General features: G+C 36.2%; 2 protein-coding genes across 3 annotated transcripts; both read left to right on the top strand.

Moving 5' to 3' along the window:
* The first annotated feature begins 453 nt into the window (after positions 1-453).
* LOC114748069 (uncharacterized) lies at positions 454-4,382 on the top strand. Its single transcript, XM_028936426.1, has 6 exons — positions 454-641; positions 1,231-1,744; positions 1,856-2,050; positions 2,145-2,426; positions 2,550-3,940; positions 4,027-4,382. The coding sequence occupies exons 1-6, from the start codon at positions 528-530 to the stop codon at positions 4,108-4,110; spliced, it is 2,580 nt and encodes an 859-aa protein (XP_028792259.1). The 5' UTR covers positions 454-527; the 3' UTR covers positions 4,111-4,382.
* A 5,683-nt stretch (positions 4,383-10,065) lies between these two features.
* On the top strand, positions 10,066-24,260 carry LOC114748148 (serine/threonine-protein phosphatase 4 regulatory subunit 2). 2 transcript variants are annotated; one of them, XM_028936502.1, is made up of 8 exons: positions 10,066-10,160; positions 11,139-11,250; positions 17,668-17,745; positions 18,486-18,534; positions 18,689-18,785; positions 19,122-19,174; positions 22,174-22,236; positions 23,604-24,260. In XM_028936502.1, exons 2-8 carry the CDS (start codon positions 11,153-11,155, stop codon positions 23,868-23,870), a joined length of 705 nt encoding a protein of 234 aa, XP_028792335.1. In that variant the 5' UTR covers positions 10,066-10,160; positions 11,139-11,152; the 3' UTR covers positions 23,871-24,260. The 2 variants fall into 2 exon arrangements, with proteins under 2 accessions (XP_028792335.1, XP_028792342.1); XM_028936509.1 differs by lacking the exon at positions 10,066-10,160 and adding an exon at positions 17,031-17,205 and having other exon boundaries at positions 11,167-11,250.
* Positions 24,261-24,491: the final 231 nt, after the last annotated feature.

Below are 24,491 nucleotides of genomic sequence, written 5' to 3'. Positions count from 1 at the left end.
AATATAATATGTTTACAAAAAACCTTAAATTTAAATCTTAATACCATAATTTTTTTTTTTTACCCACAATGTAATATATATTTATAGGTGTATATTGATATTTTCTTTCTCTTTAATTTTTATGTTTGGCCAAATATTGAAGTTAAAAGTTGCTGGTAAAAAAAGAAAGGTAAAAGTTAAAAGAATAAACCCTTCGAGATAATTTCAACTTGAATCTCTTTCTCACTTGTCTTCTCTTACACTTTAAAGCACCACAATTTTTTGTGCCATACGAAGAACCAAATTACTCCAGAAATTGAGGTCGAAAATAACCCAGAAATTCAAATTTCAAATCACGCTCCAACGGTCATAATTTCTAGGGTTCTCCAACGTCTCTCGCACGACCAACTGTGCATATAATAGCACCGCCGATCTGCATTTCCCTCGCCGATCTGCTTTCGGATTCAGACACTCCTCCGCATTTCTCATTTCTCAGCTCCCAAATACAAAACATCTTGTTTTGATTCAATTCAGAAAATATCTTAATCATGGACTTCCACACCCTCTCAAGGAAGCAGCTGCAAGCCCTCTGCAAGAAGAACAAAATCCCAGCTAATATGACTAATGTGGCCATGGCCAATTCTCTTGCTGCTCTGGAGCAAGTAATGTGTTTATTTTCTTTCTTTCTTTCTTTCTTTCTCCTGCAATATGCAATTTGTTTCTGACTTTCGTCATAGTATGTATCACGGTTTATTGGGAGTTTAAAGACAGATAATTTGAAATAAATTTCGGATTGGGTAATCTTTGATTCCATTTTTACGCGTTTTAAACATCAAGCAATGATGTATTATTCTTCGCTGTTGGAACTGATCTTTTTCATTTGGCTGATATACCCCGGAAGTTGTGGGTATCTTGGAGGCCTTTATATAATGCATTCTTAAGCCTCCCTCGATATTCTTCGACTTATATGAAATTATTGTATATATTTTGAAACATCATAGCAGCAATCAGGCAAGTTCCTGCACGTCGAAATGATCCGATTGTTTTCTACCACGTGCAGTGAAAGTCTTTGAGCATCTTGCCTTGTTTAATTGGAAAACAGATGATAGAAAGTCTTTTCGAATTTCATGGTCTTTAATTGTATTGGAGAGTTATGAAATCATTTCAATCTGTATAATCAAGGTTCTTCTCTTCCTCATTATTCTGCTGATTTTAATGGTGGATTTTGAAATATTCCATTGAATATGTTAGGTTGAAGGGATAGAAGAAGTTATGAATCCCGTGGACTGTGATGCCCAGAAGTTTCCCGATGAAAAGGGCGTTGGAACACCAGCTTGTCGGACGGCAACTCGGAGAAAACCAGTTATGGAAGAACCTGAAAGCACCAAGATCTCTACTCGGCTTCGACGTGGGACAAGAGCAAGAAATGATGAAGAAATCGATCAAGAGAACAAAGATCTTAACGTTCCTGTTACTCCTGCTGTGCCAACAACCAGGAGAAAAGCTCCAGCAGCGTCCAGTCGCAGAAAGAAGGAAGATGAAAAGCCAACTGATCATGTGCCTAAAACTCCTGCAGCTTCAAGCAGTAGGGTAAAGGCTACTTCGGCTTACAATACGAGGAAGTCAGTGAGGTTGTTGGAGAAGAACTTGTCTAAGATGAACTTAGAGGATAAGGAAGAAACAGGATCGGTTAACGGTGCTGAGATTTCTGAAGAATTGACAAGTGTTTCTCAGCAAATGGAAGAATCAGAAGACACTGAAAATGGTATGTCCATATTTGTTTCTCAAGCCTTTTTGTTGTTGTTCTTGAGATATTTCCTTTTTTAAAAAAAAAAAAAATTTGCCGGGTCCTAAGCTAGCACTGTGTATGATGCAGGGGCTAGCTCACAAGCAATATCAACCGAAGTTGTAGAGAAAACTGATGAATCTGAGTTGACCTCTTCAGATAATAACTTGTCTAAGGTAAGCTTCGTGGATGCTGATGAAACAGAGTCAGTGAAGGTTGATGAGATCTCTGAAGAAATTACTGGTCTTCCTCAGAAGATTGAAGAATCAGAAGATGATGTGGAAGGTATGTCAGAGCAGCACGTCTTTTGCTATTTATTTATTTTTGGAGACCTTTGTTTTTAACTTGGTGTCTTAAATTGGATTGGTTTATGATGCAGGAGCCAGTTCACAGACTATATCAAGTGAGTTTATTGAGGAAGGTGATAAATTGGAACTTACCTCTTCAAAAAAGAACACTGGATTTGAATGCCAGTCAATTGATTCCAAGTCAGAAATGGCAAGTGATACAGGAGCTAGTCTGCTGGCTGAACCACAAGAGAGTCTCATGAAAATCAACAAATCAGGATCTCCATTGAAGGATATGAACAATAGTTCTGAATCAGACGTTGAATTAATCAAGTCAGTTACTGAGGAAGTGAATGATGCTAATAATGAATTAGGTGTGTTTTCCCATTGGTTGAATGATTCCTTTTTGTAAATCTCTTTTGCCCAATGATTATGTTATTTCATTGGTATTTGCTTCGATAGACGTTGAATTTGACCGTTGTTACTGCTATCTGCAGGAACTGGGATTATATGTCCAATTGAGAATGCTTGTGATTCTTCAGATACAGAAAATGATATTTCTCCATGTACCGAGAATAATGCATTCTCTGGTGACAAGCAAAAGAGCCATGAACATTCAAATATGGGAAATGATGTTCAGAACTCAGTACTAATGCTTTCTTCTCTTGCTGAGAACGAAGCAGCTGTAGAAATGGAAGATGGCTCAGCAGAAACACATGTATCTAAAGGTGATCATGAGGTTGATGCTTCTATGATTGTCGAACACAAGAATGAGGCAAGTGAGCATTCTAACGTGGGCAATGATACTCAGAATTCTGGAGGAATGTTCTGTTCTGAGAACAAGAAGGAAGCGCTTGAAATAGCCTGTGAAATTCGGGATCCTGAGGAGATGTCTTCTGCCGAGGATAAAACCACTGAAATTGCCCGAGACGTTCAGGAAGAAATGATCTCTGCTGACAACAAAGCAATTGAAACTGCTTATGACAATCAGAATTCTGAAGAGATGTTTTCTGCTGAGAACAAAGCAGCTGAAACTTCCTGTGAGATTCAGGAAGAAATGATCTCTGCTGAGAACAAAGCCATTGAAACTGCTTATGACAACCAGAATTCTGAAGAGATGTTTTCTGCTGAGAACAAAGCAGCTGAAACTTCCTGTGAGATTCAGGAAGAAATGATCTCTGCTGAGAACAAGGCCATTGAAATTGCATATGACAATCAGAATCCTGAAGACATGTTTTCTGCAGAGAACAAAGCAGCTGAAACTTCATGTGACGTTCAGAATTCCGACGAGATATGCTCCGCTGAGAAAAAAGAAGTTGAAGACGACACGTCTCCTCTTGTTGATGGAGAACTGGAATTTGGAGCTTCATTAGATATTGAAGAATCCAAAGGATATGTAGAGGAGGATGCAGTCACGGAGGTCTGCAATGAACCATCATCCGAAGGAAATACAAATGTTCAAAGTGCAGCAGATTCTCAATCTCCAATGGTTATAAATGAAGCCAAAGCAGAGCCTGAAATAGATGTCCAATCTTCATTGGTTAGAAATGAAGCTGAAGCAGAATCTGATACTACCGACGTTCAAATTGGCAATGAAGACTGCAAGGAAGATGTCGATGTTCCAACTGTGACTTCTGCTCCAATCAGTTCTGAACAGAAGGCCACTGACGTTCTTCAGTTTGCTTCTCAAGATCTGTCGGAACTGAAAAATAATGCAGCAGTGGAAGTTAGATCAGCTAGAAAGACATGTAATGAAGAGGGAGATATGCAGAAGGAAAACCAGATCAATGATGACCTGACCAGTAAAAGCATGCGGCAGCTCAAGAAGATGCTGAAGAACTTATCTTTAGAAAATAAAACCAATAACGACAAGAGTAATTCTGTTAAGGTGAGGCTGATACATCTGTGAGTAAAATTTTAAGTGACTATATTCTTATTAACATTTAATTCACTATCATATTTATGAAGGTGCAGGAAGTGGAGAGGAAAAGAACTGCGTTGCAGGAACTGCCAGAGAACCGAATGACAGCGAGCAAGGGTCATCCATTATTACCATGAAGAGGAACGGCAAGGATGGGGGGAAGACTGGGAAGGAAATCTTTGGTTTTCTTCCTTAGTTTCTTTCTTTTCTTTTCTTTTCTTCCACTTTTTTTTTTTCCTGGGAGGTCAAACTATCACTATCCTTTGTTCAAGACTTCAACTTTGGGTGCAAAGTTCACTTTTCTGTGCTTGTATTTCAAGTTTGCTTGAAGTCATACTATTAAAAGAAAGGAGTCTAACCATGTGGCGTCAACCACCACTCTCAATGATTCTAGGTATTATATGTCTTTTGGCCTTTGAACATAAATCAGTAAACAGGTTCAATTTCTTGATGTCACTAGTAAGAAGTATTATTTTGAAAAAAATGAAGAAATAAAACATAAGAAAAATTTGAATAAAGGGAGAAAACATTAGGAAAATTGTAAGAAATTGATGACTAGTTCAAAACTGGAAAAAAAAAAAAGAGAAGAAAAATAGGGATTAGCATTGACTCGTTTGTAATTCAATCTTTATGTACAATTCAGTTTCTATAGTTTTAGAACTAAGAATACAAGGACCAAATCATAAAATAGTTAAAACTATGTGGATTGAGTTGTAATAAATTAAAGTTTAAAAACTGAGTTATAATCAAATTTATAAAGATTGAATTGCATCAAGTCATAATATAGGGACTAAGGGGGCTGTTTGGATATCATCCCAAACCAAGGTTTACCCCCAAAAACATCCAAACACCCCTTAATTTTTTGAAACCATAGTTTTAGCATGAAACCATGATTTGCCAATCAAAACCATGGTTTTGCCATAAACAAAAAATTTTCACTTTTTGAACAATGACGGGGGTGTTTGGGAAACCCAAAACCATGGTTTCAGAAGCACTTTTCCGCAAAACGAGGTAATCTCCTCCACATATTTACTTCGTAATCCGTAAAAGCACTTCTGAAACCATGGTTTGGTTTCTATCCAAACACCCCCGACATTGTCAGCGAAAGTGAGGAGTCCCATCACTATAATCTTCATGCCTCACATTTCTACTTCTTTCTCCTCTCCAGTTCTTTTTGGTTTTTGACTGTTCCTCCTCCTCTTAAAATAATATTTTTCTGTTGAATTTTTTTTATTGTTTTAAAAACATATTTAATCTTATATTTTATAAATATATGTAAAATTATTAACAATTAATTAATACGCATATTAACAATTAATTAATATATATTATTAATTATATTGGTAAAAAATATATTATTAACAATTTTATTCCTTCAAATTAAAAAAAGTCATTTTTCTCTAAACATATTTAATCTTATATTTTATAAATATATATGCACATATTAATTATTTATTAATTACATTATCTTATATATTATTAATTATGTTGATAAAAAATATATTATTAACAATTTTATTCCTTCAAATTAAAATATATTATAAAATCTATCATATTAACTTATGCTCTTTTTAGTAATTTGCATATATAAAAAGCACTTCTGATAACAACTATCCAAACACTTTAATTTTATCAGAATCACTTTTCACAGAATCTATTCTCCAGAAGCTATTCTCTAAACCATGATTTGGTTTCATCCAAACACCCCCTAAATTACAAACAAGTTAAAACTACAAGATCACAAGGATTAATCCTAAAGAAAATTAATTGAAATAGTACTGGGTTTGGTTATATAGGTTCACTGAATATTAAAATATGTGAAAAAACTTGAGTGAGCTCTAAAAGTTGGTGGTAGTTTCGCATGACCTTCTTTTCTTTTCCATTTCTTTTGTTTCTTTTTTTTTTTTTTGAAAGGAAACTTATTTTTGGTTACGAGGGGGCGGGAAACTTAACTCAAATATGATAAGTACCAGATAAAAGGGTGCATGAAGGTGACAAAGTCTTCTTTAGAAACTTGACTCTTCTTTATGATGGTTATTATTTTTTTTTTTTACCTGACTTTATGATGGTAAATTGCACCTAGCTTTAGTTGTGTACCCGGAATTGATTGGTATAATGATATTTTTTTAATCAAGCGATCACAATAATATTTTTTATTAAGCATCATAATGATATTTGAATTGTCTTTGTCATAAATAAAGACCTTACCATCACTTAGAACAATAATCTACTCAACAAATTATTATACTTCCCGGCAGCATTCTGTGAAGCTAATTGCAAAGATAGATCATTAGGGTATTAGTATTTGAAATGTCTCTGTCATTATTAAAGATCTTCCCATCACTTACAACAATAATTTACCCAACAAATTCTTGTGCCTCCTGGCTGAAAGCATTTGCCTGAAGTTAGTAGCAAACACAACTGTTAATCCCTCTCAATGGAGCATCTCTAGCCAATGGATTCTTTAATTTCTAAATATCTTTTAAACATATGGCGTTAAAACCCAACCTAGGTTGCCTGGAGTGAAGTGATGAATCAATTCCTTAACAGGTTTTGGTTATGAGTTTACAATTTGGTCGACTGAGTTGAATTATATTTTCTTTTTTCTTTTTCTTTACTGAGCTTAAAATGACATTGTTTGAAGTTAAAAATAGTATTATGTTAGGTTTATAATTTAGTTACTCTGTTTTGCTGAATTATGTGTGGTTTCGTACATGAATGTTTCATTTATTTACGAGTTAATGTCTTTTTATTTAAATATTATTCTTTTCATAAGTATTTTTATATATTTTAATTAAATTATATTATTTTAATTATGATCAGTCTAACTCTGATTTGAATCACTAACTCTTGTTAAAAATGATTTTTAATTTCTTTATGTTTCTTATTAATGACTAAATTTTTGTGGTTAATCCTCTTATTTCATTTGTTTATTCATATTTCGACACATATTGTTTTTAATTCTTACTTACATTTTAGATGTTGTTAATTCCCTTATACATTGTTGTTAATTTTCTAATTTTTATTGTTATTCTCCCTATGTGTTGTTAATTCAAATTTTGCCTTGGCTGGTTCTTTAAGTGAAGAATATTGGGAGGTTCATAGCTTGCTGCAGAGGGAAGAGCAAATGAATTCAACAAGACAAATGTAACACTTCAATGGAAGGAAAAGGAGTGATTTTAACAGAGAAGAGTAGAGGGATTTAAATATTATAATTTTTTTATATTTTAATTAATTTTTGCCCGTTTATTATTTGATTGGCTTTTTGATTGAACTCTTCAAAGTATCACAATAGAGTGAATTGCTCATCTTTCTTTGATAGTTTACCCACCACCACACATGGCTTCTTCTTTACGAGAACTTTTCGAATGGGAAAGCTTTCATTACAGAAATCGAAATTTGTTCATGTTCAAAGACAAGGAAACAGAAAAACAACTCCCCATCTCTACATCTGGCATCATTGGAAAAGCTTCGCAAAAACATACGAGAAATGCACAAGTGACGAAGATGGCGAGCTGCAGGGTGGCGGATGCAATGTGACAACGAGCTTTGTGTGGGGGTGGGGAAGGAGAGAGCGGCATTAGGAGAGAAGAAGAAAGGGGTTTAGGGTAGCATGGGAATACTGAAAATAAACATGAGCATAATGGTTATACTACCTCTGGTCCTTAATATAAGACCCTGTTTGACTTTTATTTTAGTCCTAAATATAAGACCTCAATCCACTTTGTCTCTCATATTTATGCATCTTTTTTCAATATAGTCCTTCTAATAATTGTAGTCCTAACTAATATAGTTGATTAGTAAGAATATTTTAGGAAAGACAATACCTATTTATTACAAATAACTAACTTAACTTCTTTCTTTAATCTTCTCAAATTAGTTAACGGGATCTTATAATTAGGACCGAAGGTAGTAATATGATAAAATATTATGTTTTCCTTCCAAATCTTCCCAATTTAGGAGGGAAGGAATGGGGAAAGAATTTTAAAAGATTTTTTTATCCCCTTCTAAAATTTTTATGTTGCCAAACAAAAAAGAAATGATTAAAATCCCTTTTTCTTTTTTTATTTCCTCCAAATCTTTCATACCAAATACGTTCTTTAAAGTAAAATAGAGTCCACTAGTAAGGAATGTTTTGAAAATTACTTTTGACTGAGCCTTCTTGAAGGATGACGATTTAGCAGCTATATGTTTTGTGGTAAGAGATGCTAATGGATGGCTTCTAGATGGGCAAAAGGAAATTATGAAAGCTAACTCAACTTTCATGGATGAATGTGTTGTGTTGCGGAGTGCTTTTCACCATATGAACCAACTAGATGAGATTACTTTTGAAACTAATAATCTTACTCTAGCAAATTGTTTAAATAAAAACAATGCATCTTCTAATTGGAGATGGGATAGTTTAGTAGAAGACATGCTTGTCATCAAGAAACTTATCAAAAGCCATTGTTACATGTGGATTTCTAGGGAAGCAAACTTGGTGACTTAGTGAGTTACTAAGGCATCTTTAAACTTGGTTACCAACTCAGTTGTCAAGGTTTCTTTAAAATGGTCATGTCCTTCTAATTGAGTGTGAGAACCTCTACAACAATCGCGACACCTATTATCTAGTGGATTGTGTTAAATTTAGGTTTTTTTTTTTTTAACCAAATGTTGAAGTGAGGTTACATACCTATTAATTTTGTACTACCTCCTATCCTTAATATAAAATCCTGTTTGATTTTTATTTTGGTCCTAAATATAAGACCCCAATTCACTTTGTCTTTAATATTTATCATTTTTTTTAAAGATAGTTCTTCTAATAATGGTAGTTCTAGCCAATACATTTAATTAGTAAAGATATTTTAGGAAAGACAACACCTATTTATTACAAATAACAAATTTAACTTTTTTCTTAATCTCCTCAAAGTAGTCAGCCAGCTCTTATAATTAGAATCAGAAGTAGTACTTTATATTTGGGTTGAATTTTAGATATATACTTAGTTTTTAGTAACTCATTTTACTTTCGCGGTAGCTTCTTGTGCTGAAATTTTGGCATATTGCCTGTGTTTGTCTTCTTAACGACATTCCTTTTCTTTGATGGCACAAAAAGAAAAAAAGAAAAATCTGTAGCTGACTAGCTGTTCACAAGGGAAAAAAAAATGCATAGCCTTATGTTGAACAAGACTTCGTTAATAAGTAGCATATGCTATTTTCATTCTTATTTATTATTATCTTTTAAAAATTTTCATTTTTTTTATTTTTGTATGTTGCTTTGAAGAATTATTGAATAATAAATAATACTCCTATTACCCTTCTTGGTTTTTCGGTCAGAAGTCCTTGCCATATGTATTATTAAATAATTATGATGAAATATTAAAAGGATTGAGTGAAAACATGTTACTCCTCCAATATATTATATTTAATTAAAAACATTTTTAAAAAGATAAGAGAATTTTGAGAATATTAATTAATTTTTTTTTGAATTGATTGCCTATGAAGTACTCTTTCGGTCTGTAATATAAGACTTACTTAATTAATTTGATTAGATTAAAAAAATTAGATAAGTTAGTTAATTATAAGAAATATAATATGTTTTTCCTAAAATATTATAACCATCTTCCTTAATATCCTCCCCCATTCTTTTGCTTGATTATGGTTAAGAAAGTATCAATAGGAGTAATTTAGAAAAAACCGATAGATATGGAGAATAGGTCTTATATTTAGAATTAAAATTAACTTAATAATTAGGTTCTATATTAAGAACCGCATGAGTACTACCTCCCGTTTTTAATATAAGAACTAGTTGATTAATTTGAGTATATTAAAAAATTTAGTTAAATTAGTTATTTTTAATAAATAAGTTTTACCTTTCCTAATATATCTTTATTAATTAATTATAGTTACTAGATTTACTATTATTTCAAAAACTATTTTAAAAAAATAAATATAAAAAAATAGATTATGATTTTATATTTCACATCAAAATAAAATTAGAGTTAAAAACGTGCAACTTTTTTCCCCTATGTTTTTTCCGCTTTTTGTAAGAAAGGTAGCGGGTCCTATTTTCCCAGAACGATCGCCATTCACTCCACTCTCCAAAAACCCAAGGAAGGGAGGAACATAATCGATTCTAGAGCCCTTACGCCTCGACCCACTGGCCACCACCGCGAGTCCAGCCGCCGGCTAGATCCTCTCACCGGCTGAGGTGAGTCGATTTCAAGGTTCAAATGTTTTGGGAATTTTTGGTGGCTTCTTTGGTCTACATTTTTTGAGGTGAAAATTATTTCCTTCGTCCCTCTCGTTCGCTGAACGTTGGCCAAGTTAGTGGGCATTTATAAGAGAAAGGAAGGCTTCGTTTTTGTCATCTCTGTTTTGGCCTTGGGTGAAGAGGTGTTCTTATATATGGTGATGCTGGATGGAGATTTTTGCTTTTGTTTGGGGTAGTGAAATTTGATTTGCAGGAAGCAAAGGAGGGGAGGAGGTGTTTTAGAGACCTAATTGCAGCCATAATTAGGAACTTGTGAACCATATTTTGCTTTCCAATGTGTTCCTCAAAATCTTCAAGTGGTTTAAACAGTTTATTAATTCTTAATTGTTAGCTTGCGAGAGGATGCACCCATAGATTTTGAAGACACTGTACCACATGGACCATTCACCAATAAATCAGTTATACTTACCTCCTATCAGTCCATGCATAATGAAGCAACTTGCTCTGCCTCTGGGACCTTTTGATTCTTTACCGCACCTTTTTAATGGAATTCCCGCTTCATGGAAGAATCGAGTAGTACATTTTGGGTTAAATTGATGGTCCTTATGGAGTTTTCTTGTGTAATTTAAGTTCATATATGTATAATTGATCATGTAATTTAATTGGATCTTCATTGGCTAAGCATGTGCAATAAAAGTTACTAGATATGTTTGGCTGAAAATACTGGATGATATAACTCCATTTCCCAAAAAGGTCGCGCCTCATCCCTGCATGATGATGCATGCTTTGGACTGGGCAAACCCAGTTGCTTGGTCTCACTGCCCCACTGAGGCCGCAGTGGTTTGCTGGCGGGTCTGTTTTGACAACATATTGTTTTCTATCATCATCATCATCATCTAAGTTGGGGTATCTGGAAGCATTTATTCTGCTTGAATCTGAACTTCATATAACTAATATATCTATCATTCTATGTAGGTGGAGGGCAATTGATGGAGACGTCAAATGAAAATTTGCAGCATGTAACCATTTCTTCCAATGATAATGACCATCAGAACAATGATAGTGTGGCTAGTGTCTTGAATCACAGGTATACGTTACTTCCACTTCACCATGGGGTTCAATGGGAACAAGTCTCTTTCAGAGAATGTACTTTCTAGAGGGATTGGAGAACTCTTCTATAATAGATTTGCTTGTGAAGGTGAGAGGCGGGGAAGCATATGATAGTTGCTTAAAGAGTATTGAAAATTCACTCTGCCATATTATTTCATATGATGTGGGTACAATATATAGAGTCTCATACTACCGGTTACAATCAATCAGTAATAAATGAAAGATATTGCAATATCACAAGTAATCAGGAATTCATTGTCTAGCTAGAATCATGGGTAAATCATGGAGAGAATAAAGGGAGAGAATCAGGGGCTTCTAACACTCCCCCTCAAGCTGGAGAGTAGATGTCAACCATTCCCAGCTTGCTTCGAAGCCCTTCAAACTTGACTCTGGCTAACGGTTTGGTCATGATGTCAGCAATCTGATCAGTTGAACGCACATAGTTCAAGTTAATGATGCCATCCTCGACCTTTTCTTTGATGAAGTGCCGATCAATGTCAACATGCTTTGTTCGGTCGTGATACACAGGATTTTTGGTCATTTCAATGCTGGCTTGATTGTCACACCAGAGATTCATAGGTCCTTCATAGGAGATTCTCAATTCCTTCAGAAGTCTAATCACCCACATTCCTTCACATACCCCCAGGGCTACAGCTCTTAGCTCAGCCTCAGCACTGCTTCTTGAGACTACTGTCTGTTTCTTGCTTCGCCAAGTGACTAAGTTTCCCCAAACATAAGTACAGTATCCTGTGACAGATCTTCTGTTATCCACAGCTCTCCCATGATCTGCATCAGTGTAGACCTCGATGCTCCTTGTACTCCCCTTTTTAAAGAATAGTCCTCTTCCAGGGTTGAGTTTGAGGTAGGTGAGGATTCTGTATACTGCTTCCATGTGTTCTTCCTGGGGTTGATGCATAAATTGGCTTACCACTCCAACTGCATAACTAATGTCAGGCCTTGTATGAGTCAAGTAGATTAGTTTGCCCACAAGTCTTCTGTACCTTTCTGAGTTAACTGGTGTCCCTTTTGGTTTCACTTCCAGATTGCATGACTCTTCCATAGGAGTCTCACTAGGTTTAGCCCCAAGTATTCCTGTTTCGTGGAGTAAGTCCAGTGTGTACTTTCGTTGAGACACACTTATACCCTTTTTGGATCTAGCAACCTCCATTCCAAGAAAGTACTTCATTTGGCCTAGATCCTTCACTTGGAATTCCCTAGCCAGGGCCTTCTTGAGGTGGGAGATAGAAACCTCATCACTGCCAGTTATGACTATATCATCCACATACACAATTAGGATCGTTACCTTTCCATCACTGTGTTTGACGAAAAGAGTGTGATCAGCTTGTCCTTGAATGTAGCCAAACCTTTTGATCGCTTTGGCAAACCTGTCGAACCATGCTCGTGGAGATTGTTTCAGGCCATATAATGATTTCTTCAATTTGCAAACTGAGTTGGGCGGAGCTATTACTCCATCTGGAATTTCCATGTACACTTCCTCCTCCAAATCTCCATTTAGGAAAGCATTCTTCACATCTAGTTGATGTAGGGGCCAATCAAGGTTGGCAGCTAGGGACAGGAGTACCTGGATGGTGTTGAATTTTGCCACAGGAGCAAACGTTTCTTGATAATCAATCCCATAGGTTTGGGTGTACCCTTTGGCAACTAATCTTCCTTTGTACTTGTTGATGCTGCCATCAGGATTGAATTTAGGGGTGAAGATCCACCTGCAACCCACTGCTTTCTTGCCTTTAGGAAGTGTGGTGATATCCCACGTGTTATTCTCCTTCAAGGCTCTCAACTCCTCATATGCAGCATGTTTCCAATTAGGATCTGTTACAGCCTGTTGAAATGTTTCTGGAATTTTCACCTGTGAGCTATTCACTACAAAAGTTTGCATTCTCGCAGATAAATTGCCATAGGAGACAAATTTTTGAATAGGATGTTGAGTACACGATCTTACCCCCTTTCTAAGTGCAATAGGCCATCCCAGTTCTTCAGGATCCAACTCCGGATTGGAATCATGTTGCTGCCTTGGAATGGAAGGAACCCTACTACTACTGTCCTGTTCACCTGATTGAGGACTTGAGTGCTCTGTCACCCCTGCATCAATTTCAGCATTGGTTTCCATTGGGTGAGGGATGTTTGTGGAGTTTTGGTGTTCTGGAGAAGGTGTAGTAGTAGGGGTTTTTGGTTCCGTTTCCGGTTCAGGGATGTTGTCTTGAGGCGGTATGGTTATAGGTTCGGATGTAATTAGCCATTCTACTCCATAGTGCTCCCCCTGAATGGGTAATTTGGGATAGTAAGCATCATCCTCATAAAAGACTGTGTCTTTGGAGATTATAAGTTTTCTGGTGGTGGGACAATAACACTTGTACCCCTTTTTGGTGGAGGAATACCCGAGGAAAATGCATTTTTCTGCTCTAGCACCTAGTTTGCCTCCATCATGTTTATGGACAAAGACGACACACCCAAAGACCTTTTGAGGGATGGTATTGATGATAGGTGAAGTGGGGTAAGTCTCGAGGAGCTTTTGAATAGGGGTACTAAAGTGGAGAATTTTAGAGGCCATGCGGTTGATAAGATAGGCTGCGGTTAGTACAGCATCTCCCCAAAACAGATTTGGAACATTTCTTTCCATCATAATAGCTCGGGTCACTTCCAAAAGGTGTCTATTCTTTCGCTCAGCAACTCCATTTTGTTGAGGAGTATAAACACATGAGGTTTGGTGATGGATTCCCTCCTGCTCAAGAAATTCCCTAAAGGCTCCACTCACATACTCTTTGGCATTGTCACTTCTCAGGACTTTGATGGTAGTTTGGAATTGGGTTCTCACAAACGAGTAAAAGTTTTTGAAAATTTGTAGGGCTTCGGATTTCTCTTTCATAAGGTAAACCCATGTGACCCGGGTGTGATCATCTATGAATGTGATAAACCACTTTGTGCCTGTTCGGGTGTTGGTTTTGGCTGGTCCCCAAATGTCGGTATGGATCATTGTGAACGGGGTAGAAGGTTTGTAAGTATGTTTGGGATAAGAGGCGCGAGTTTGTTTAGCAATTTGACACGTTTCACATTGGAAAGGAGAAGAATTTTTATTGAATAAAGTTGGAAACACATGCTTCATATAATCAAAGCTGGGGTGGCCTAATCTTTGATGCCACAACATTACATTTTTATTCTGAGAGTTGGAGCTAACCATAGCTTTCTTTGCTCCTGCTGTCTTCATATCCTTTCCTTCAAAGTAGTAGAGTCCATCCCATTCTTTAGCAGTCAAAATCTTCCTCCCCGAGGTCGAATCCTGAAAAACACATTTAACATCATCAAATATCACCCGACATGCTTTCCCTTTAGTTAATTTGCTCACAGAAATAAGATTGCAAGTAAGAGCAGGGACAAACAAAACATTATGGATTTCCAGATCTTCAGATAGAGCCACACTGCCAACACCCTCAACTTTAGTATACAGTCCAGTTGCCACTTTTACTCTAAGGTTCTCATGGCAATATTTGAGGGTTTTGAAGAAGGACTTATTACCAGTCATGTGATCTGTAGCACCGGAGTCAACAATCCAAGTCTCATCACTAGTTATCATTGCATTGAGGGCTATAATGGAATTACCTGACTGTATCAAGTTCACGTTGGGAACAGATTTTGATTTGTTTTGTTTTTCAAGTATCTTACGAAGCATTTGAAGCTCTTCTCTGGTCAATTGGTCTCCATCATCACCTTTTTCTTCAGAGGAGGTGTGGTGGCTCCTTCTATCTTCCCGTTGTTTCTGTTTCCCTTGAGTTGGTTTCCCATGTAGTTTCCAGCATTCATCTCTGGTGTGGCCTCTCTTGTTACAGTGGTTGCACCACTTGTTCCCTTTCTTCTCAGGGCCCTCTGATGTCTGGAACCCCCTCGTCACCAATGCCGAGCCCTCTGCTGCGGTCAGGCTGCCTTGAGTGAGGTGTCTTCGGCTTTCTTCGAACTTAACCATACTGAAGACTTCAAATAGGGATGGCAGCGGCTTCAGTCCCATAATTCTCCCTCTCACTTCTTCAAAAACATCATTCAGGCCCAACAGAAAGTCATATGTTCGTCCTCTTTCCACCAATTGTCTGTAGTAATTAGCATCATCCATATCCTTCCAAGGATGTACTTCAAAGAGGTCCAATTGCTGCCATATCTTTGTCAACGTACTGTAGTATTGAGTCACAGTTAAGTTGCCTTGTTTCAGATCTTTGAGCTGCCTCTTTAGATCTAATAAGGCTGCAGTGTTATCGAGGGTAGAGTAGGTCCGCTTAGCAGCATCCCAGATTTCCTTGGCTGTACTTGCAAGAAGGTATCCTTCACTGATTTCGAGAGTCATTGAATTGCACAACCAAGACATCACCTGATTATTTTCAGCGAACCAGGTATCAAATTTGGGATCATTATGCGAAGGTTGTGTTGCTTCTCCATTGATATACTTCTCCTTACGCTTCCCACGCAGATACATTAATACACTTTGAGACCATTGGAGATAATTGCTTCCATTAAGTTTGTGGGCTACCCCCATAGCTTGAGGTTCAGCGGCTACTGTCAGATCTGAAGAAGGAGTAACCACCGGTGAAGAAGGAGTAGCTTGAGTATTTGAAGATGTACCGGACATGAGAACCCTTGGAATATTGCGAACAGACCCAAAAAGTGGTGGGAATTCTGGGTTATCCATCTTCTGGGTCTCTGGGAGGTACTGGAGGTCTCTGGCGGCGGCGCGTGGGCGGCACGCGCTGGTACAGTGGCGGGGCGTGGCGGCGCGTGGGATTCACGCGCGGAGCTTGTAACGGCGCGTGAGGGTCACGCGCAGCTCCGTTGGACGTCGGCTTCTGGGGACGCGCCGATCTGGGGACGCCGGTGAGGCCTGGAGGGGTGGTGTCGTCCACGGACCACTTCTGGTTCCAGTTTTGAGGACGCCTCACTCACTCTCTCTCTCTCTCCTCACCGTCTCTCTCTCTCCGGCTCACGGCAGACTCTCCAGGACCCTTTCCAAGCTCACACGCTCTGATATCATGCTTAAAGAGTATTGAAAATTCACTCTGCCATATTATTTCATATGATGTGGGTACAATATATAGAGTCTCATACTACCGGTTACAATCAATCAGTAATAAATGAAAGATATTGCAATATCACAAGTAATCAGGAATTCATTGTCTAGCTAGAATCATGGGTAAATCATGGAGAGAATAAAGGGAGAGAATCAGGGAGAGAATCAAGGGCTTCTAACAATAGTTTAATGGGGTGAACTTGGAGGCTCTTTGCGATGAGGTAGCTAGAAAGATGCTCACCCTAGTAAAGTGAGGCGCTGCAGCAAGAAGAAAAATATGATATATAGACAAAAAAACTACAGATAAATATACATTGAAATAACCTTCGTTTATACATCCACACATAGATATATTCTGAAAATGTCATAGTAAATGATAAATGTTGTAGTCACGTCAATCATACTATTACTAAACAATAAAATGAGCCACTCAAGTTCGTGGCACAACTGGTTGTCCCTCTGTGGGTTCTTTGTTTTCTCATATTTATTTACATTAAGAAATCCTAAAAGCTATGTACTGTTATAATATTTTAAGTCTAAAACTAATATATTAACTTCAAGACTTTCCTATTATTATTAGAAATCTTCGCTCTCTTATCTGATATTTTAAATTTAAGGCTTTCCTATTTTTATTAGAAAATTTTCCCTTCTCATATAATATTTTAGACATGAAACTTACCTATTCTGTTTAGTTAAACACCTAACCCTAATACACCCTCAACAACAGCATCACCGAGCCAATACAGCTGTGCTGTTCCTCAGAAAAAACCTTCTACTGGCAATATCAGTGATGTGCTGAAGATGCTTGCCTTATGCCGAGCACAAGGCATGCCTTTTGGTGCCAAACCAAAGCCAGCGCCTCTTATGGTACGGAAGCTGCTAAGGCTGCGTTGTGCCTTGCTTTAGCACTTTGTATTTTTCCGAATTTTGTGATAAAAGATGCAGAATTTGGGTTTGGGGTTTATGGATTTTAGGGATGTAGATTCAACTAAGAGACGTTAAAAATTTGGGTAAATTATGCTCAGAGTCTGTTAGGCATCATAAAATGACAGTCCACTTTATTGACCATATTTGACTAACTGATACGTTGGTGGGATGTTCAAGATAATCATGATTTGCATGAACTCTTGTGACATGTTAAAAATTGAAATTGCATTTTACTTGAACAATTTTAACTGTTGAATTTTTTTTCCCTTTTAATTATTTCCTTTCTGTAATATTAATAACACAATAGTTCTTTTATAGTTAGTATTTTTTGTGCAATAATGATTAATACAATGTGAAAGAATATGCGCATTTCTGATTGATGATTATGCTTGGATTTTGTAGAGGTGCCGAATCAGAGCATATGTCAAGGGAAGAAATTAAACACATATTAGAAGTTATTGCATCCACTGGGAGATTCTGGTATGTTGAATGGTGTTACCAGTTTCTTTTACGGCTTTTCTGCAATGTGTCTACTGCGATGTGTGTATTTTTCCTGAATATATGATTGCAAATAGCTGAAAAAACCTTCTTTCTTCTCGTTTGTTGAGGCACCGTACTGTAGCAGAGACTGAAATTTTTTTTTAAAAAATATTTTTAAGCAAACTTTGCTCAAGGAAAATCTGTCTTTATATATATATATCAATGGTTTTAATGAGGCAATCTTACTGAGCGAAATGATATAATTTATGATGCTAAAAACAAGTAACAAAGGCGATCTTAATGACTTAACAGAAAGGGTCATATCTCTTGCTTCCCTTTGAACTTGGGGAGCGCTGTTATTCTCCTATATTTTGTATCTCTTTTCCTCTTTCCTTCCCCCCCTTTTGTTTCTCCTTCCCATGCTTTTTATGACCCTGTCTCAATCTTCCCACTCGCAATTCTTATTTTATCCAATAAAACTCCTGTTCCATGGACAATATTACTAGTCTTTTATGGCCTTCCTCATTTTCAGACCTAATGGCTTCTATGACACTATGTCAATGCATGGGCACACGGTTTCATAAATCTAATATTTCATGATGAAGAAACAATAGATAAACTATTTGTTTACTTTAGTTGGCCTTGTATAATGATAATTCGGTAAGATTTCATCCAGATCTATAATAGCAATGCTAATGTAGTCATTTTTCATTGTTTCATGCTTTGCTTTCAAATAACAGGCATGACTGGGATAAGTTGAAGAGCATGCTATCGATTCAGCTGAAGCAGGTATGGGGAGGTATGCTAGCAAGTAGGTCTTATATATTTTCTGTTAAGTCTCAGAGGCATTGATAATTTATATTCATAGGTTAAATGGGATTTTACCATTATACTTTTCTTGCATGGTTGTCCTTACACTTTCTGCCTCATAACTGCTATATAGGTATTGTCAGACTACCCTGAAGCAAAATTGACAAGTGAGCAGCAATATGCTTCTTTAGGAGAGTCCTACTCTGATCTAGTGGACAGATTGAATGAAGGTATTTTACCATATTTTATGCTAACTTATGGGTTTTGTGAAAATGCTAAGGAGAAGACATTAATCACTTGCCATACTTACATGTGCAATCTATGTGATATATGTGGATGTAAATTTGTTATTATTTAAGAAATTAGATTTTCTTTATCAAATAGTCTAGGGTTCAAATGTTTCTACACTCTTGTATTTCAGGACTATTGTTTTGAAGTGTTTATCAAGAATACTAAATCTGTTGTTTTGCCTTGAAAGAATGTATTTTAATATATTAATGTGCTGGATAGATTTCCCTATCACGTCTTCTTCCATAGAAATTACTGAAGGCATTTTTGAATTGCAGCTCTTCTTTCATTTTATGAAGGCCCTCCATTTACATTGCAGAGGTTGTGTGAGGTTAGTGTCGTGCGGTTTTATGTTCTGGCAGTGACATTCATGTCTATTAGTAATCGTTTGTCTGTGTCTTGTAAGTAAACGTTAATATATGCTCCTCCATTTACATTGCTGCGGTTGTGCTAGTAAGTGTTGTGTGTTATTATGTTCTGGCAGCAATATTCCTGTGTTAGTAATCGTTTCTTTTTGTCTTGGAAGCAAATGTTGATTAATGCACCTTTTCTAGCTTGATGTGTCTTGCTTTAGTTTTGATTTTTAGCTTTCATATGTTATGAAATGGAAGCCATGTCTACTGTTTCACCTGGTATTCTCCATATGATTGCTTTAATGGGGTCCTGATGATGTGCAGTGAGATAGCTTTGTTGCATTATTAAGATTTTTTGGCTTTATCCTTTTCTTATATTCTTCAATTTGTCTGTGAGGTTATTATATGCATCCCTTGGTTTTATCTCATCTCCAACCTCTGATATTATTTCTTGGTTATAAACAAAAAAAAAAAAAAACTTTTATTAGAGCATCGGTATAAAAATCTGGCAATTTTTGTTGAGAAATTTAGGATAATTTGGCCAGTACTAGAATGACATTACATACATTTGAACATTGATGAATAGTTTTTGTTGAGAAATACAATTTAGCTTTAGTTTCCCAACATTGGTGCACCAAGTTTGAAACCTTGAACTCTATCCTCTTGTTTTATGAATTTTGAAGCTATTAAATTTACAATCAAAACAAAAGTGGAGGGTCACAGTCGACAAAAGTGATGTTTGTCCCCATTTGATCTCTCTCCTAAGGTAGCTATGACACCATCAGTCCATTGTTTGTCTTTCTTAGGAGACGGATTGAAGATTTACGTGATTGAATTCCACGAGTGCAACATAACAACTTCCTTACAATCTTCCTTCCCTATACGTTCTTGTACAAGCAGTTTAGATGAGTGTATTCCCATATTTGCTCAGGTCTTCATCATTTGGTTTTGATGGAGACTTAAGCTAGCCTAGTGAACCCTCCCTTAAAGCCAACTTGTAATTGGAAAGAATCATGCCATATAAGTGTTGCAAGAATTACTTTTGGCAATCCAATGGGACTCTATCAGGAATATAGAAATGTAAGACAATGTTTGCTATTGAATAACTATTGGATCATGCAAGGGGGTATTAGTCGGATAATGGACAATGGTACTGCTTCTAGTTAAATGATGACATCATTTGTTAAAATTTCTTTAGTGTGAGTATCTCGTAGTTCTTTTTTCCATTTTTCATTGTGTGTGTATAAAATTTTTATTTTTTCTTAAGGTGTTGTGCATGCACGTGGCAGCTGCCATGCCATCTGTTTTCGTGTCATTGCAGTTTTGGCCACTAGTTGTCAACTTTCACCACATGCCATTGACAACACTAAAATTGATTCTTATCTGGTGGGTGGTAGACGTCCCCTTTTTAGGTCGCTATGGCAAGTGTATCATTATACCCTTGTATGCTTGTAGAATAGAGGTGATTTCAAATATGGTCCCTACTACCATAATACCTTCTCCGAAATTGAATTTGATCAACAGAAGCTTATGTTGGGATGATTGTCCTTTGATCATTGTGTTATCATGTAAATATCCAATTCAACTCAAAAGTTGTAGCCTGTTCCCATTTGTCCTACATCTATTCCTCGTACAGAATATAAAAATTATGGCATGCATCAAAAGAATATGTAAAACAATAGTGGGAGTGCACATGGACTGAATTTTGGTATATTTTGTATGGTAGATGTTCTCAGTCTTGGTGGACCATCAAATTGCATGCTTTTTGATTAGTTTTTAAGGAGAATTAGAATGAAGGACCTAGGAAAAATGATATTTATCATAAAAATTGTAATTATGTAAAGGACCAAATATCACAATATGAATGTAAAAGTACTAAATTGCCTCAAACTAAACCTCCTAAATTCTGTTAATTCAAAATTTGAAAAAGCAACTAAAATTAAAACGAAAATGGTTTCTATAATAAAAGAAAAATTAATCTTTAATTATGTCATTTTTTTAATGCATAGCGTTTCCCTATCGAACCAAATTAGATGTGGAGTCTTTATATAGAGCATCAGTTATATTATTTTTTTACCAGAATCAATTACATTATTGGACCTTTTGAATACTATAACATGTTTACTATTTGAGAGTTTTTTTATATTGATATAATAATTTTCAAAAAGATCTAGCAGTTTGAATTCGGATCCATGTTATTTTATTTATTCTTTTCATAAGTCACACGCCTATTATACTTTTTACTAAGGATTTTTGAATTTGTAACTCCATATTGCTAGGAGTAAAAGAAAGAGTTTAGGACTAATTTAAAATAATTATTCTAAAGTCATGAACTTATCACCATCATCGTGGTCACCATCGGACTTCAAATCTTTGGGAAAAAAAAAAGGAACAAGCATTAAAGATTAAAAATTAAAATTGTTCCAACTCAATCTGAATAATAATTAAATCACAGATAATTTTTACACAAGTATAAACATTACGAGTATTCATAATTCTCTATCACAGCCATCATAAAAAAGAAAAAAGAAAAAAGCAAAATTAATCATTTAAGGTTTAAAATTTCAAATGTGATGTTATCTGATATTTACAAGAATAAAAGATGTTGATGACATGGACCTGAATGTTCATCAGAAAAAAATTTAAATGAAAAACAGATTATGATCATAGGGATGGTGGGCTGGTGTTTTTTTTTTTTTCCCCTTTCAAAAAGTTGAATGTATGAGGAAATGTACGGAATTAACTTAGGGATATTTTAGTATTTTTAAATTTATATTTTGATATTGGCGTTTATAAATAATACTAGCATAAGGGTCTTATATTTAGGACCGGAGGAGTAATAATTTTTAAGATCCTCTATAATAGATTTTTTTCATTTAAGGTCCTTTGTTTTAATTTTCCCTAGTTTTTACATGTATATCATTTCTCAGATGTATTTTTTGTTTTTCTTATTGATGTTTCGTCTGATATTGCACAGATCCTATTGGATGCACAAAATATTTACCCAAATCTCTCGAAGCTTGCCTTAGCCCTTGAGAAGGTATGCCGTATGCGTGGTGCTTTATAGTTTGATGCACCTAATTCAGTTCCATTCTGTTTGAAAATACCCCCTTGAATTTTAATTCCTTTACAAGTTACTTTAGTGTTGATGATTAATTATGTAAACTTCAACATGTGGCAAAAAAGGTAACCCGTTCACTGAGAAGTAAAAGCATTGAAATCTTGTGAGGGGCCCTCCATCTTGGCATATCATGGATTTAGTTAGGAGGGTTTTTGCTGATTATCAACGTTTATTTCCCTTCTTGTATCTTGTAATCCCTCTGGCGGGTTTTTGAGATTGATTGGCTGAACTTGCTGTCAATGCTCTCTGTTTCTATTGGGCAAATCAGAGAAGTTATACTATAAAAATTCTTGAAGATGTCAGAGCCCAAGAGGTCGGACCACTCTTGATGACAAAATGTGGGCTAACTATGGTGATGATTGCAGAAAAAAATGACTCCCCCGTGAAATTGTCACTTCAAGCAACCATGGGGTCAGGAAAGCTTCTCTTTATCAGGCATTCACTTAATAGGAACAATTAGCTTCACTGGTCCACATGTATTGATGATTTGTGTGTCTAGGAAGTAATGTTAACAGGGTGTCTAAGATTCACACGTCCCTCTGTGGCCTTAAACAATCTCCCAGGTCCTGGTTTGATAAATTTACTTAGGTTGTCAAAGGTTGTAGGAATACTTTGATCACACCTCATTGTCAATTCCTTGGATGTACGTGGGGTCAGGCTGATAAAACCTGATTCTCTAATTCTCTGTTGGTGGTGATCTTGCTCTCTTCACTGCATATGTAAATCATGTTTGTCACAAGTTTCACAAAAGAGATGATGGTTGAAAGGTAAAGGTTTTCTGTTGCAATAGAAATTGGAGTCTAGGAGTTTGGAATACGCATTAGACTTGCATGGAGACAGGAATGCAGGGTTGTAAACTAGTTGACACTTCCATGAAGGCTAAGTTCAAACAATTAAGAGCACTGGTTGAGTTGGAAGATATTGAAGGATAGTAGGTAAACTTACCTACTTTAACACGCTAAGCCTGGTATAAGCTTTCCAGTGAGTGTTGCCGTGAAATTTGCAAGTATGAGTCACGCTCATGCTAGGAGAATGAGAAGAATATTGTCTTGCTAGGAAACATTGATCATCACAATATAGCTATTGATATTATCTAGAAGGGAATTTAAATAAACAAAAATGATTTTCTTACAGCATTTAATTAAACATGACTGAATGGAATTTGGATTTGATAAATGTCATCTCGTAATTAATTGACACCTAGTGTATACTGCATCTATGACGGTCATGTATAACGTGTTTTCTGTAGAAGTATTCTTATTCCTTTTTTTCATTTCCTATTGCAGAACTTGTTGGTTACATCTACATTGACTATCTGCACCGATCCATATCCGCAAACAACTGTGCAAGAGTCAGGTGAATCAGAGAAAGCAGTTGAAAAGCAGAATGAGGAATGTAATATTACAGAGAATGGCATTGAGCCTCTGGCTGCTGACAAGGATGTAGTCATGACTGAGGCTGATATCAATGATGAAATGACCATTGACATGGAAGCTTTTCAAGATATGGTTAAACCATCAGAAACAAATTCTGAACCGAGCGCTAATGCGTAACCATCGGTGGTTGATGTGAGTCTGAGAAAGCCAATGACTCTGATATGATCCTAGATTCCGATGTCCTAATTGATGATTTGTGGGATTTTATGTTCTATGGGGGGCAATGTTGATCATGGTCGTCATAGAGTACTTAGACAACAGGTTTGGGAATCCTTATGTCCTCCTAGCTCAAAATTATACCTTTTCCCCCACGAAGTATTAACTAAGTTTTTGCCTTAAATGTCCTGAATGCCAAGCTCGTATTTGTTGCATGATATGAATTTTGTGATTGAAGCCATGATACATAATTTGCTGCAGAATATTAGCATTTCTGAAATCCTGAAATGGTGCTATGATTTAGTTGTTTAAAATTTTTTTTAAAAAAATTGATGAGCTATTTGTAGAATATGTATTCTGTTTTCTTAGTAGTGATGCATTTCCTAGAAGATTTACTTGTAATCAGTCCAACCGCATGGTACACAGCCTTGACGTTTCGGCTGATGCATCTTTGGTGATGCTTATGTGATCGTTTTGACCGGTATTGCTGAGGGGGCTTTTGGGGTTGGATTTGTGCCATTTTTCCTAGTATTAGTTTGATAGGTGCTGGATAAATAATTTTAGAGGTAACAACAGTTAGGT

This window comes from Neltuma alba, unplaced genomic scaffold, assembly GCF_004799145.2.
Source record: "Neltuma alba isolate B1F8T4 unplaced genomic scaffold, ASM479914v2 tig00000912_pilon, whole genome shotgun sequence".
Lineage (NCBI taxonomy): Eukaryota > Viridiplantae > Streptophyta > Magnoliopsida > Fabales > Fabaceae > Neltuma > Neltuma alba.
This window is presented reverse-complemented; position numbering and strand designations above follow the sequence as displayed.

Bases quoted from the DNA above. Each gene is read 5' to 3' on its own strand.
- LOC114748069 (XM_028936426.1), top strand. From the start codon at position 528: ATGGACTTCCACACCCTCTCAAGGAAGCAGCTGCAAGCCCTCTGCAAG. The intron at 2,051-2,144 runs GTATGTCAGAGC...TTTATGATGCAG, and splicing joins ATCAGAAGATGATGTGGAAG to GAGCCAGTTCACAGACTATA. The intron at 3,941-4,026 runs GTGAGGCTGATA...ATGAAGGTGCAG, and splicing joins ACAAGAGTAATTCTGTTAAG to GAAGTGGAGAGGAAAAGAAC.
- LOC114748148 (XM_028936502.1), top strand. From the start codon at position 11,153: ATGGAGACGTCAAATGAAAATTTGCAGCATGTAACCATTTCTTCCAAT. The intron at 18,535-18,688 runs GTATGGGGAGGT...ACTGCTATATAG, and splicing joins TATCGATTCAGCTGAAGCAG to GTATTGTCAGACTACCCTGA. The intron at 19,175-22,173 runs GTTAGTGTCGTG...GATATTGCACAG, and splicing joins CATTGCAGAGGTTGTGTGAG to ATCCTATTGGATGCACAAAA.